The sequence below is a fragment of the Apodemus sylvaticus genome, chromosome 10 (assembly GCF_947179515.1).
Source record: "Apodemus sylvaticus chromosome 10, mApoSyl1.1, whole genome shotgun sequence".
NCBI lineage: Eukaryota > Metazoa > Chordata > Mammalia > Rodentia > Muridae > Apodemus > Apodemus sylvaticus.
In genome coordinates this window covers 89,586,011-89,600,533 of record NC_067481.1, presented here as the reverse complement: position 1 = coordinate 89,600,533, position 14,523 = coordinate 89,586,011, and the positions used below count along the sequence as shown (strand labels likewise).

Here is a 14,523-nt window from a genome sequence, read left to right as displayed (position 1 = left end):
AGTTCCCATTATTACTCCTTCCTTTCCAAGCAAACCGTTAATCAGACACAAAGGGAAACTGAGGCCAAAAGACCAAAGCAGCCTGTCTAATGCTCCGAAGTATTAAATTTTTTTCTTCCAAATTACATGAAGACTAGTGTTGAACAAAGAGGAGGAGCTCAAGAAACGATGAATGAATGAGTGAGTGAGTGAATGAATGAATGAACTCAAGAGAGAGTGAACTCATTTCTTTCTCCCTTTTTTCCCCTTTAACCCCATTCTGGGCTTCTCAGATCCCCTCATCTGAACCCCATAAGATGAAAAGTCCAACAAATTCACCCCGGTGTCTTAGCCGGCACCAAAACCCCAAGGTCACAGACCTGGTGAAAATTTAACATTCCTAGGACCCTTTGGCCACACACACCTTCTCGGCAAAGGACGACTCGTCTCCTCCCAGGACAGATGTGGGCCAGGTGTGAGTAGCTGAAAGTGGAGGAGTCTGGGATGATAAGACTCTACCTGCCTCAGTAAAAGCTCCCAGCGAGGTGCCCACCAAGGTCAGGATTGTTGAGCCTCTGGCCCCAGAAGGAAGAAAGGGAGGAGAGGAGGCTAGGGGCAGGGCTTTGCCAGAGGCCTCTCACCTCTGCCTGCATCCTAACAGCCTCCAACTTGCTGCGAGATTCCTGGAGAACCAGTCTCCCTCTTTTGCCCTCCCCCGAGCTCCCTCCTTCCCCTCCCACCTCCGGCTTCCCCAGACTTGTTCCAAAGCTTTTCTCGGCAGCCAAGGAAGCACCTGTCAAGAGCAGCGTTCTCTACGCCAAACAGAATGTCCTTCCTTCCAGAGACCCGTAGACTCCCTACTACCCCCTCCATGCCAGAACCACCCCATCTCAGCCAAGGGAGTCCCCAGGGAAGATTCGCTTCACCTGGCTTGATCTTGGCTTTCACCCTGGCCAGACCTCGCTTTCTAAAGGGGTCCAGGACCCTGCTAGCGCTTAAGGTCAAAACTCTGGGCAGGTGCCACTAGGGCCTAAGTCCTCCACCTGGGGCGGGCTGCGGGCGGTCCGCTTGGCGTCCGCCCCTCTCTGCAGCTCTTTGGTCAGGAGTACAGCTCAAGGAGGGGTGAGGGTGTGGAGGGGGCAAACTAAGACCTGTTAAGAGACACGCAGAGTCCCCCCACCCTCCAGCACACCAAGGGCAGGTGCGGCCCAGGCGCGGTGCCCGGTTCGGGTCGGAGCACTCCGGGTCCTACCTGTCCCGCGGGTCGATCCAGCTGGTGGTGCGGTTCCTGTGATCTATGTAGTAGACCTTGCCGTCAAAGTCGCGCGCCTCCTCCCAGCCCTCCGGCAGGGGCAACTCCGGCCGGGGCATCTTCCCGAGCCTGGCCCGCGCTCCCCCATGCAGCTCGCGGCCGCCACGGGGCTCAGCGGCTCGGGCCGGCCGCTTTAGTTCCAGGCGGCCGCCGAGGCAGCATGATCGGGGGGTGGCGCCCACGGATCGGGGGCCCTAACGGGGGCCGGCCGGAGTGGCGCCTCTGTCCATGCGGCCCTGCGGCCCCAGCCCCGCGCCGCCCGCCTCTCACGCTGCCATGTGCGCCCGCCGCGGCGCCCAGCCGGCCCGAGTACACGGCCAGCCAGCCGGGAGAGCGGCCCGAGCCGCCGCCTGCCTGCCCCTGTCGCCGCGCGCTGCGCTCCACGCCGCCGCCGCCGCCGCCCGCAGCCTCTGCTGGAGCCTCGCCGCGCGCCCCGAGACTTCTGCCTCCGCCAGGTGTGGCTCCGGCGGTGCAGGTAACAGCGCTGCCCCGGAAACGGGAGGCGGAGCGCCGGGCTCCGGGGTTCCCGGGTCTCCTCCCCGCGCCCAGCGCGGCGAGGGCGGGTCCTAGAGCCCGAGACGCGCCCCCTCGTGGGACAGTCCCAATCGCCGACCACCCCTGTTCTACCCCAGGAGGCTTGGCTCTCTCTACAGCGGGTGTCCAGGCTCTTGGCGCATGTGGCCCCAAATCTTGACACACCCTGTTTTCCTGTGATTGAGAATCAGGAGTCAGGAAAGAAGTGGTTAAGTGAAAACATTCTTGCAAAGCGGCGAACAGAAGTTTTCCAGGATCTCTCGTCCCTTCCCCCAGCACTCACACCATCTGTCTCCCTCCTATTCAATTCTCCCCGTGTTGTTTCAACCCTCCCCTCCGTAATTTGCAAATGTAGCTGGCTTTCCTTAGGGTCCCTAAAATTAGGAAGGCTATGGATCTGCTTCTGTAAGAGGACTTCCAGCCGGTGGAAGGGAGAAGGAAGGAGGAAGGACATATTTTGCCAGTCATAGTGAAGTGCACCTGTCTCTTAGCTACTCAAGAGGTTGAGGAAGTGTTACTTGAACCCAAAAGTTGAAGGCTGAGTCAAAATAGCAAACACAGGGGGAAAATAAATAAATAAATAAATAAATGAAGGAAGGAAGGAAGGAAGGAAGGAAAGAAAGGAGAAAAGAAAAAGCAAATCCTTAAACAAGAATAAGTAAATGTCTTGAGACACTAACAATATTGAATTAAGGGACAAAAGAAGATGGAGCCACCCAGCCAAGAATCCTCTGGCTTTGCCCTCCTGTTCCCTCTTAGGTCTGGTGTCCCCACCACCACCACCAGTGCAAATTTAACTCTGCCTGAGGCAGGAGGACTGGAAGAATGAAGACCAGTGCCTTGTCAGAATCGCTGAATGTGGGGAGGAACCAGTCAACTCCCTGTACTGTGTGGGGGATCTCCTGTTTGGGGCTTCAGCTCCTTTTGACAGACAAGGCGTTTTAGGGTAGGCTCCCCAAGTCTAAAGGCACTGAGGACATAGGGGATGAGTGGAGCTCCTCCTCCTCCTCCATTCCATCAATATTATGCTTTGAAGCCAGGGACCTCAGATCTCAGGCAGGTCCTCACCACCCAATGGCTGGAGAGTTATCCTTTCCTCTGGACTTCCTCCAATGGGCCAAAGCCCTCACAATTATAAATACTTCTATCCCCTTCCCTCCCCACCCCCCTTTTCCCTATGCTGTCAGAGATCAAAGCCAGGGCATCACACTTGTCAGGAGAGCATCCTCACTGAACTCTACCCCAGCAAACCATCCAATTTGTTTTGAGTTTTTGCCTTGGAGATAATCACTCTGGCTGGCCTTGAACTACAGTCTCTTCCCTTCCTACCTCAGCCTCCCAAGTGATGAGATCACAAATGTGATGCACCATTTCCAACACTGGCTGACACGAGGCTTGAGTTTCCATGTGTGATCTCAGTTAATCCTCACAACAAAGCCCTGGGATAGGGTAGTGTATACTTCTCCTCATTCCTGGAGATGAGGAAACTGAACTTCAAGACTGCCAGGGATGGAGCTAAGAAAAGACACGAGCCTCCTAGTGCCAGTGAAGCTACTGGTCAACCGTTAATTCTTCATTGTATTAACATTTGGGTTTAGAATACTTTTTAGATTCTTGCTCTGCAGCCCAGGGTAGCCTTGAGCTCAGCATCCTTCTGCCTCTTCCTCCGAGAAAAGAATGTGATAAGGTAGAGGCCCTCCTCCAACTGGTTGGGAAGAGCAAAATGGAGTGAGAAAGGGATTAAGCCATCACCAAGGGGTCCGCTTAGAGCACCCAGCCTGAGGACCAGCATACTTTTACAAAGTGTGCCTCAACTGAACTATTTTCTGCTAAAAACACAAACAAGCAAACAACCTGTCTTCGTCAGGGTTTCTATTCCTGTACAAACATCATGACCAAGAAGCAAGTAGGGGAGGAAAGGGTTTATTCAGCTTACATTTCCACACTGCTGTTGATCACCAAAGGAAGTCAGGACTGGAACTCAAGCAGGTCAGGAAGCAGGAGCTGATGCAGAGGCTGCTCTCTTATAGAACCCAAGACTACCAGCCCAGGGATGGCACCACCCACAAGGGCCCTCCCCCCCCACCCCCATTGATCACTAATTGAGAAAATGCCCCACAGCTGGATCTCATGGACGCACTTCCCCAACTGAAGCTCCTTTCTCTGTGATAACACCAGCCTGGGTCAAGTTAACACACACAACCAGCCAGTACACAACCCATATCTTTTCCTTCCTGAAAAGTATGCTTGGCTGCTTATGACACGTCCAATTAGGGTGTGTGTGTGTGTGTGTGTGCCTTATTTTCCAAGCTTCCTGGATGATTGTACTGTATGCTAGATGCCCACCGCCTGGCATTTTCCAGTGACTTGTTCCTCTATACCAATTCCTTGGAACAGGAATTGGTTCCTTAAAGCTTAGGCCTTTGGATGCCAGGTTATCTCCCAGAAGCTGCAAGCGGGGTGATGTAATCTACAGATGGTAGCCTGCCCCCCTGCAATGCTGTGGTGAATCATCTCCAGGCATTCAGAAGCCCAGGGCAAGCATGCCAAAGGTAAAAACCTGCTGAGCCTTGTGATAGGCTGAATTGGTTGTTATTCTACAGGTGACTGAACCGCAGGAATCCAAACTGAAGACAAGCAGCCTTCTGGACCTTCTTCCTCTTAGGTCTCTCTGACTTACAAAATGAAGTCAAGAGTGTGGATATCTTTGGGGCTGAGCAGAGATTACCAGCTACACCAAGTCTGCAGACTGTTAGGTAGCTCGTGGGAGACAACACCACAGGTTGTCATGATCTTAAAGCCAGTGTTGACTGTAATGGCAAAGAAAAGTCATTTTCTACACATGTCTTAAGAGATGGGGCAACATTTCATGGGAATGAGGAGGGGAAATTGAGGGGGGAAGAGAAAGGGAGGGGTGCTCACTGGGTAAGAGCTTAAACTACTTTCTAGGACAGGGATTCATTCCCAGCACCCACATCCGGCAGCTCGTAACTGCCTGTATCTCTTGCTCCAGGGCATTTGACACCTCTGGCCTGAAGGTACCAGCACTCACATGTACACAGACACACAATAAAAAAAAGAAAAACCAAACAAACAATAAAGTAAATGTTAGGAGGAATGCTGGAGAAACCGAGGCAGAGAGAGATAGGGAGAGAAAACCAGCTATCTCTGAAGTGGTTTCTGGCTGGCATCTGCAAAGTTTAAGGGGCTAGAGGCTTGGAGAACTTCTCCTGGGATTTGTCTTCCCACTCCATGATTATACCTCCCTACCTCATGCTGTCCGATGACCCACATGTCCTGGAGAACACACACTGAGCCAATAATGTCCCCTGTCTTCAGTCATGCGTTACCTGAGATTCATAATCGTGCCCTGGAGTTGGTGGTTTCAAGGATGAGAAAATACATTCAAAGCCAGAGAGAAAGTCTGGGTAGAAGAAACTTTGGCAATAGGAGAGTCCAGGCAGAAGACATTTCTAATTTACCTCTGGGTCTTCAGTGCTTAATACAGTTCCGCAAAACAAGCTGTACGCAGTCTAAGCCTTCGTATTTTCCAGAAGAGAAACAGTGTCTGTGCCTAATGAGTCTAGCCCTTATTCTTACAGGTTTCATTCCATAGAACAGAACTGAGACTCGGAAAGGCAAACAACTGTCTACTAATAGGACTCAGGTTCCAATCGGCTTCTAGTGAGATTTTTTTGTTTTTTACTTTGTTTTGTTTTTTACTTTGTCTTGTTTTTTGTTTTGTTTTGTTTTTTGGATTTTGGTTTTTTGAGACAGGGTTTCTCTGTATAGGCCTGACTGTCCTGGAGCTCATTCTGTGTAGGCCAGGCTGGCCTTGAACTCAGAAATCTGCCTGCCTCTGCCTCCCAAGTGCTGGGATTACAGGCGTGTGCCACCACCGCCTGGCTGTTTGTTTTTTAAAGATGAGATCTGATGTAGCCCAGACTGGCTTCAAACTCACTCTGTAAGTGAGGAAGACCCTGAATTTCTGATCCTCCTGCCTCTAGCATGCTGGGAATGCTGGGATCACAAGCATGTACACTGACCGCATTGCTACCACCTCTTCCTAGGGCTTCCTGCAAAACACTCTCTCAAATGAGCTCCATCCTGGCTCTTCAGTGGGTTTTCATTCTTGGTTTTCCCAACAGAGCCAGAGTCCTAGAAAAGAGAACCGTCAGGGTCACAGTCTGATTGGAAGGAGTGGGGTAGTGTTTCTAGCATAGACCACCCTTGAACTCCTGAGTCTATTTGGTTGTGTGTTTCCGTTCGGAGTGAGAAAGCCCTGGATATTTGGGAGGGTGGGTGATGTCAAGACCATAGCAGAGCCTGAGACAGCTGAGGGATCTGAATTCCAAGCTGAGGTTACACACACCTCCTCCACCACCAGAGCTGCCATCAAGACCCACTTCAGGTATGGGAGGGGAAGGAGAGAAAGAGAGAGAGGGGGGGAGGGAGAGAGAGAGAGGGAGGGAGGGAGGGAGGAGAGGATTTAACAAGTGGAGAAGCAGGGCATTTTCTCTCCTTGGTGCCTGCCTCCCTTCCCAGTTCCCAGTCCTTCCTGCTTTTTGTCATTAACTGGACTGGATTTCTCCCACACCACTGGCTCTCCTGGAGCTGGCCGGACAGGTTGCATCCATCCTATTTCCAACTGTCTCATCAAAGAGTCCTCTGGGGCCTGGGAGTTGTTATGTCTTTCACCGGGGAGGAAATGAATTATGCACTGTAGGAGGCGGAGATGAAATCGCGGTTTCAAGGGGTGGGCGGTGCGCAAGGAGAAAGCCAGCCTGAGAGCAGAGGGCGGGAACCGGCGCACAGAGCGCAGGCGTGCTCTCTTCCACTCCTACCCCAGCAGCTCGAGCGGAGCCCTGGTGGGAAATGGGGGTGGCGCGTGAGCGCAATAACTAGCGGGCTGGCTGTGAGTCCCCAGGGTATTTATAGCACTCCATCGCCATGGTACCCAGAAGCTTAAATTAAACTCTTAGCCCAACCGCTAGAGATGCTGGGAGCAGGCTGCTCTTTACCTGTACACCTTACAGGTTCTGACACTGAATCCTCAGAAATGTAGCCAGGTGAAGTTGAGCCAAGCACAACTTCACCTGAAGTTGAGTGTTACAAATCACGCAGCAAGAAGGATGTAGGGGCGTGGTTTAAATCTAGATAACCACTAGGTGGCTGGGTGGAGCAGGCAAGAGACAAACAATAAACCCTATTTGAAAGTTTCCTTCATCTTGGTGGGTGTGTGATGTGCGACGCTGTGCCACCTCACTGGTTTTTTGAGACAGTCTCAGACTGTCCTAGAACTCGCTGTGCTATCGCCTCTGCTTCCCAAGTGCTGAGATTAATAAAACTGTGGGCCATTAATTGTTCTAGAACCATCTGGCGCACGCCTGTAATCCCAGCACTTGGGAGGCAGAGGCAGGCAGATTTCTGAGTTCAAGGCCAGCCTGGTCTACAGAGTGAGTTCCAGGACAGCCAGGACTACACAGAGAAACCCTGACTCAAAAAAACAAACAAACAAAAAAAAAACAAACAAACAACAACAACAACAACAAAAACAGGGCTGGAGAGATAGCTCAGCGGTTAAGGGCACTGATTGCTCTTCCGGAGGTCCCGAGTTCAAATCCCAACAACCACATGGTGGCTCACAACCATCTATAATGAGATTGGATGCCCTCTTCTGGTGTGTCTGAAAACAGCTGCAGTGTACTCACAAATAATAAATAAATAAATAAAAAAACAAAACAAAACAAAACAAAAACAAGGAGTCGTCTAGATTAGGTTGGCCTGTGGGATTGTCTTTGAAGGGTGGTCTTGGTCTTCTTAGCGGAAGTAGGAAAGCCTGCCTGTTGTGGGCTGGGTCTTGAAGTAGGTAAGCTTAGAGCATGAACTTGGCACTAACAGATAGGAATGCTTTGGTTTCCCTGGGCTCTTGACTGTGATTAGCTGTTTCAAGTTCCTGCTTTGGCTTCCCCGCAGTGACTGACTGTCATTTGGACTTTAAAGCAGAAAAATAAGTCTTTCCCCCTTAAAAGTTATTTTTGTCACCGTGTTTCGTCATAGCAACGGTAATGAAACTAGAACAAAGAGCTCCGCTCGCCCTGAGACATGAAGTTCTTTTAAGGGCAGGTATTATGGCTTAGATATAAAGTGTTCCAGCCAGGTGTGATGGCACACCCCTTTAATCCAAGCATTTAGCAGGCAGACGCGGATGGAAGGGAAGTCTGGTCTACATAGTGAGTCCCAGGTCAGCCAGGGTCACACAGACTCTGTCTCAAGGATAAACAAATAAGGCATCCCCACCCCACCCCCACCCAAATAGCTTGGTCCAGACCTGGGGGTGCTGCCGAAAGCCAATGGAGCAAGCTGGTGGTCAATTCATCAATGTGCTTATTTGTTGATAAATTCGTTCTAAAAGGGCTTAGTTGGAGGAAGTCAGTCACAGCAGGGGAGGGGCTTCAAAGAGTATATCTTGTTTCAGACCCCTTTTCTTTCTTTCTTTCTTTCTTTCTTTCTTTCTTTCTTTCTTTCTTTCTTTCTTTCTTTCTTCCTTCCTTCCTTCCTTCCTTCCTTCCTTCCTTCCTTCCTTATGCTTCAGTACAGACTTAAGAGCAATGGAGCCAGTGCCCATGCGCTGAACAGTTTGAACCCACAAGCCAGAACAAATCCTTTCTCAGATGTTGTATCACAACAACAAGAAACAGTTGAACACATTAGGTCTCTTGGCTTCTTTGCCTCTATGACTTTATGACCTTTTTGGTTCGCTTCCCGTGCACCAGACAAGATGTTGTGACATGTGACTGGTTTCTAGACCGGTCTTGTGAAGCTCACAGCTTAATGGGGGCAGGATGTACAATAAGTTGATAGGCAGCTGTAAATTGTTATGAAGGAAGAAGAGGCTTGCACCGGCTAGGGGTCGGCTGGGGATGGACATTAGACAGGACAAGAGATGGAGGACATGATAACGAGGTGACCCTGAAGCAGAGACCAGCAAGCCCAAGAATGTACATCTAGAGCAGTGGCCCTCTGCCTTCCTAAAGCTACGGCCCTTAAATACAGCTCCTCACACTGTGGTAACCCCAAGTATAAATTCACTTCCACTGCTACTTCACATCTGTAATTTTGCTGCTGTTATACACCATAAAGCAAATACCTGTGCTTTCCAATCATCTTAGGCAACCCCTGCAAAAGGGTTGTTTGACTGCCCCTCCCCTCCCCCAAAACAGTCAGCACCCACAGACTGAGAAAAATCTCTGTCCCAGACTAAGGGAACAGAAGTACAAAGGAGCCAAAGATATAGTGTGACCACCGTATCAAAAGAGACCTGGGTGCACCACTCGGGGAACCATTGCTGGGTGTTCTCTGTGAGAAGTGGGTTCTCACGATGCTCAAGGCTGTGGTGTCAAGTGCATGGCTTCCTATGCAATCACCTCTACCCTCACTCTGACAATCAGAGTCTTCCCCTCCACCTTAGGTCAGCTGCTGTGACCTCAAAGATCTGATATAACCTTGCAATCTTGCGACTTTTATTTGTTCTGACTTTCAATTTTTGAAAATCTGGTCATATGCCCTGGTGTAGATTTCTTTCTAGTCTTCTTGTTTGCAATTCGCTTAGCTGCCTAAAGCTGCGATTTTTATGCTTCCCATTTGAGCCATTATTTGAGCCTTTGTACATTCCCCGCACTCTATTTTTTTTTTTTATAGGACAGAACCAGGGGTTCCCTCATCCCTCTCTTCCTTGGAGTCTTACTATGTGACCCTGGCTGACCTTGAACTTGCGATCCTTCTCCTTCCAAGGGTTGGGATTTTAGGCATGCATCAAGACACACAGTCTCTGTCTGTTGTTCATATTAGGTAATTTCCATGGTTCTATTTTCAAGCTGATTCTTTTTCTGTCCTGTCTCCTGCTCCTGGACTAGAGAGCAGAGGCTTTGGTTGGCACCTTGAAGAGAACCACTGGGGTTGCAGGTTGGCTCTTTCCAGTGCCCAGCCTGGGGTATGCAAAAGGAAAACTACTGAGGGAATTGGCCACAGGGTCACTTCTCAGATTGAGAGTCCTTCTCAGCACCTTCTAGATTCTTCTCATATTTGTTTTACATGTGATGTCCAAAGGTTTTCTTTAATCATGAGAGGTACAGAGGACACATCAACTCCCACTTCCTTGGAAGCCAGAGGCCACTACTTACTGGGAACCAACAAAGCTCAGTGCGTCTGAGTTAGGATTCACTCTCCACTTCTCTGCTCTCCCACTCTACCAGCTCATGTTCCTGGAAGCATCTGAGTTCTGAATCCCGCCTCAGTGGCTTCCCCGTGTCTAGTCCTCCTCTGTGACCCAGTTCCTAACTCACGCTCCTTTATCTGACCATTTAATGATGCAATGGTCAACTATGTCTTCACAATCTTTATCCTTCAGTAAACCTCATTTTTTACAAATATGTGTGTGTGTGTGTGTGTGTGTGTGTGTGTGTGTGTTTTTAACAAGGGGTGGTGGCAGCACACACCTTTAATTCCAGGACTCAGAAGGCAGAGGCAGTTAGCTCTCTGAGTTTGAGGCCAGCCTGGTCTACAAAGTTCTAGGACAGCGAGGGTTACACAGAGAAATACTGTCTCAAAAACAAACAGACAGACAAATACAAACAATAACAAAACCCAAAAGTGTGTGCGTGTGTGTGTAATGTTTATGTATTTGTGTGAGTGTATACTACATGAGTGCAGGTGTCTATAGCCAAGGGCAAAGCTGGACTTAGGTACCCTAATAGAGCAGCAAGTGCTCTTAACCCTTGAGCCATCAGATCTCTCAGGTACAGGCTAGTGTTCCTAGAACCTCTGAGAGACTTGCAGCTGAGATCCTTGGCAGTGCCGACAATGACCCTGGAAAGTCAATGAGCCACAGGTCAGGGGCCCTGGCCCTGGCCCTGGCCCTGGCCCTGGCCACCCTCCCCAAGGTAACTTCATTCCTCCTCCCTCCCCTGTACCGTGAAGCTGCGCATCCTTCATGCAGAGATTCTCCAGCTGAGATGTGACTTCTTCCTCTGCCACCCAAGGTCATCTATGGAGCTATTCTAGCTTTAAGAAAAAAAAGTCCCTTCCCGCCTTCCTCTCCTGGACCACAAAGCTCAGTGAAGACAAGTTTCTTTTTCTTTCTTTCTCTTTCTTTCTTTCTTTCTCTTTCTTTCTTTCTTCCTTTCTTCCTTTCTTTCTTTCTTTCTTTCTTTCTTTCTTTCTTTCTTTCTTTCTTTCTTTCTTTCTTTCTTTCTTTCTTTCTTTCTTTCTTTCTGTTTGTTTTTCATTTTTTGGATTTGGTTTTTTCGAGACAGGGTTTCTCTGTGTAGCCCTGGCTGTCCTGGAACTCACTCTGTAGACCAGGCTGACCTCTAACTCAGAAATCTGCCTGCCTCTGCCTCCCAAGTGCTGGGATTACAGGCGTGCACCACCACTGCCCAGCTGAAGACAAGTTTCTTGGCTTTTGAGTTTTTCTTTCCTTCTTCCCACAGACTGACCTCTGAGGACAGGCTTATGGTTATTTTAAGGTGGAAGAGACTGTACCCTGGTCAGGGCCCAGGGCCTGTTGTCACTACTTTTAGGCCATTTTTTTTTCCTGCTTGTAGAAAGCAGATGGTTTTAGTCTGTTGGAATAATTAGGAGCCCATATGCCCTTCAAAGAAACAATTTGCCCATCTGTAGTAAGGAATGAGAATTATGCAGTTTCCAAGGGTCCCGCATGAAAGGAGTTTTGTGTTTTAGTTTGAAGTGTCTTTGACAGCTCTTTATCTTTCTTTCCAGAACTATGAGAATGTTAGAAAGAAGCCAAATATAGTATGGAACCCACTAGAGAGCCTGGATTACTTCACAAACACACACACAAACACACACACACTCACCTTCCCCCACTATGGACTACATTTTAGGTGGCTGTCATCAAGTCAGTGTTAAGCATTTGGGGATTTTCAGTGGTATGGTAGTTATGCAAAAGAATAATTCCTGTACTTAGGAGCTCTCCTCTGATATATTTAGGAGCACTATGCTGTCTATAATGTACCTTCAGATGTTCCAGTAACCACTGAACCATTTCAGAGGGAAGGATGGAGTGTAATTGTGGTCACAATGTTAACTGCTAGTAAATAGTTCGATATTTTATTAAACTCCTGTTTAGTTTCTTAGTGTCTCATACGAACGGTTTCTCCATCAATACTGGCTAAGTGACAATAATAATTACTAGGTTCTCTAAAAATGTGTGCTGAATTGCTTAAGATGATGTATTGACATCCTATCTATTAATTTTTGATTTGGAGCCTGGAGCAGCTTTCTAAACAATGAACCCAGCAAATAGCTATCACGATCCCAGTTTGCCGCATGGCCCGAGTTCAAAATATATTTCACAGAGCTTTTATTTCACAGAGCTTAATGTTTTATAGAAAAGTGCATTGATAATGAAAAGAAAGGGACGGGAAAAATTTGGTGTAGCCCAAGCAAAGCAAATTAATTCTGTGTGGGTGTGGCTCTACAGCACAGGTGAGGGCCTGACACTAGGGAGGATTAAGTCCTCTCCTGTCCACCTTCCTGGACAGACCCCTTTTGTGGCCCTGAAAGAGCTCAGTTATAGGTGTCTGTTATCTACGCCACTATCCATTATGAGGGCCACAAACTTCTCTGAAAACTGAAGGTACACACGCTCATAAAGTTAGGGATTTGCAAGCAGGCAGACTCTTGGAGTTTGCATTATCATCGTAACCACATGGGATCCACAAGTTTGGGCTGAATGTAGAAGCCCTCTCATATCCAACAGCCCTTGAAGTAGAGGATTAGGCCTTCAAAGAAGGGCCTGTCCTACCACACGGGCTGGGACGTGATGGGACAAGCATTCGGTGGTCTTCAGATTCTGTTAAAGCAGGGTTTTCCTTGAAGAGCAGCACTGACCATAGCAGTAATGGAATGGCCTGCTGTGTCCACTGCCCAGTCGTCCTGCACACACTCGATCTCATTTGATCGTAGAAGCAGAACAGCTTAGCGCACATTTTCTGTACAAGGTCTGGATCTGGCATTTCCCATATCCCCAGTTCATTCCAGTCTTGAGACTGGGGGCTCCTGGATGCCTGGCATAAACATCTAGGCCGCTGCGTATCTGGTGTAATGTAACTCTGGGCATGCAGAAGACCGTACCAGCCTGTGAGATCTTGCTTCTGAGAACTTGGTAGAGTTCTAGATTCATCTCAATGGGGATCTGTACACTGCTTTTTTGAGAGTACAAGGAATCCTCCTTTAGCTCACACGTCCAGCTCTATCACCTCAGAAGAGAAACCATTTCTAGTCAGCAGGCTATCAGGTAATGCGGTCGTCCCTGGGGAAGCCTACGTACGTTCGTTCAGTAGAACAGGTGAGAGTCTAGATCAGCAGGGAATTGCGTGTGGGAAGCAAATCCGGTTCCACCTGGCATAGACCCAGCCCCTGCCTGGAGAGTATATAGTGAAGTCCTCCCACCACGGGCCCGGGGACTCCCTTCCTCCAGGTGGTGGAGAGGCTGCCATCTGCACGCAGCATCCTCTGGTGAGGAAGGAGCCAGGCTGGTTGGCATGATGGGAGTTTAGTTGCCAGAGGGCTGGCAAAGGGAAGCCTATGGGTTCTTCTGTCTCGAGCCCTCACTTTGCCCCTTTAGGACCCATGGACAAGGTTGGATTGAACCACAGGGAACTTGAAGTTAAAAGATAGGCTTCTTGGGTCTGGCTTAGCAGAATGAATATGTGCCCCTATCTCCCCAGTGACCCTTTCATGAATGAATGGATGTAGCTGTGTGCTCTGAAGTATTGGACTTCAGAACGCATCAGAGAGCAGAGGCTGAGATGTGGCTCTGACACCAGGGGCTTCCTCAGATCCATCAACACCACCTCTTCCAGAAAAGACAGCTTGAGCAAGATTCCTTCCACGCTATGACTCTTTTACAGGGATGTGCATCTACAGTCCCAGCCACTCCAGATGCTGAGGAAGGAGGATTTCTTGACCCCAGGGACTTAAGGCCAGCCTGAGAAACATACTGAAAGACCTTCTTTCAAAAATCAACAACTAAAGCTGGGCAGTGGTGGTGCACGCCTTTAGTCCCAGCACTTGGGAGGCAGAGGCAGGTGGATCTCTGAGTTCAAGGCCATCCTGGTCTACAGAGTGAGTTCCAAGACAGCCAGGACTATACAGAGAAACCCTGTCTCGAAAGAATAAAAAATCAACAACTAACCAATCAAATAAACAAATGAGGGCTATGTTTGTGACAATGTCTCATACTTGTCTGGTTCTGTTGTTGTTGTATGTTAATTATGTAATTTATCATGTGTGTGTATGTACATGTGTGTGTATGTATGCCATGACACATGGGTAGGGGGGGTCAGTGAATAACTTCGGGGAATCAATTATCCTATTCTGCCTTGTGGGTCCCAGGGATCAAATTCAAGTTGTTGGGGGCCAAGATGGCTCAGTGGTGAAGAGCCCTGACTATCCTTCCAGAGATCCTGAGTTCAATTCCCAGCAACCACATGGTGGCTCACAACTATCTGTAATGGGATCCGATGCCCTCTTCTGAATGACAGACTCACATATATAAAATAAATTTAAAAAAAAAGAAAAGATGATTCTTAAAAAAAATAAATTCAGATCATCAGGCTCCATGGTAGGAGTCTTCACTCATAAGCCATCTTACTGGCCCAGATGTTGCTTAA

General features: G+C 48.9%; 1 protein-coding gene across 1 annotated transcript in view; it reads right to left on the bottom strand.

The window, feature by feature from the left end:
• Positions 1–1,735, bottom strand: part of Wwc1 (WW and C2 domain containing 1) — a 148,339-nt gene extending 146,604 nt beyond the window's left edge. Inside the window, exon 1 of the mRNA XM_052197045.1 lies at positions 1,232–1,735. Coding sequence (XP_052053005.1) covers positions 1,232–1,350 — 119 coding nt within the window. The 5' untranslated portion in view covers positions 1,351–1,735. The remainder of the gene's footprint in view (positions 1–1,231) is intronic.
• Between the last annotated feature and the right edge of the window lie 12,788 nt (positions 1,736–14,523).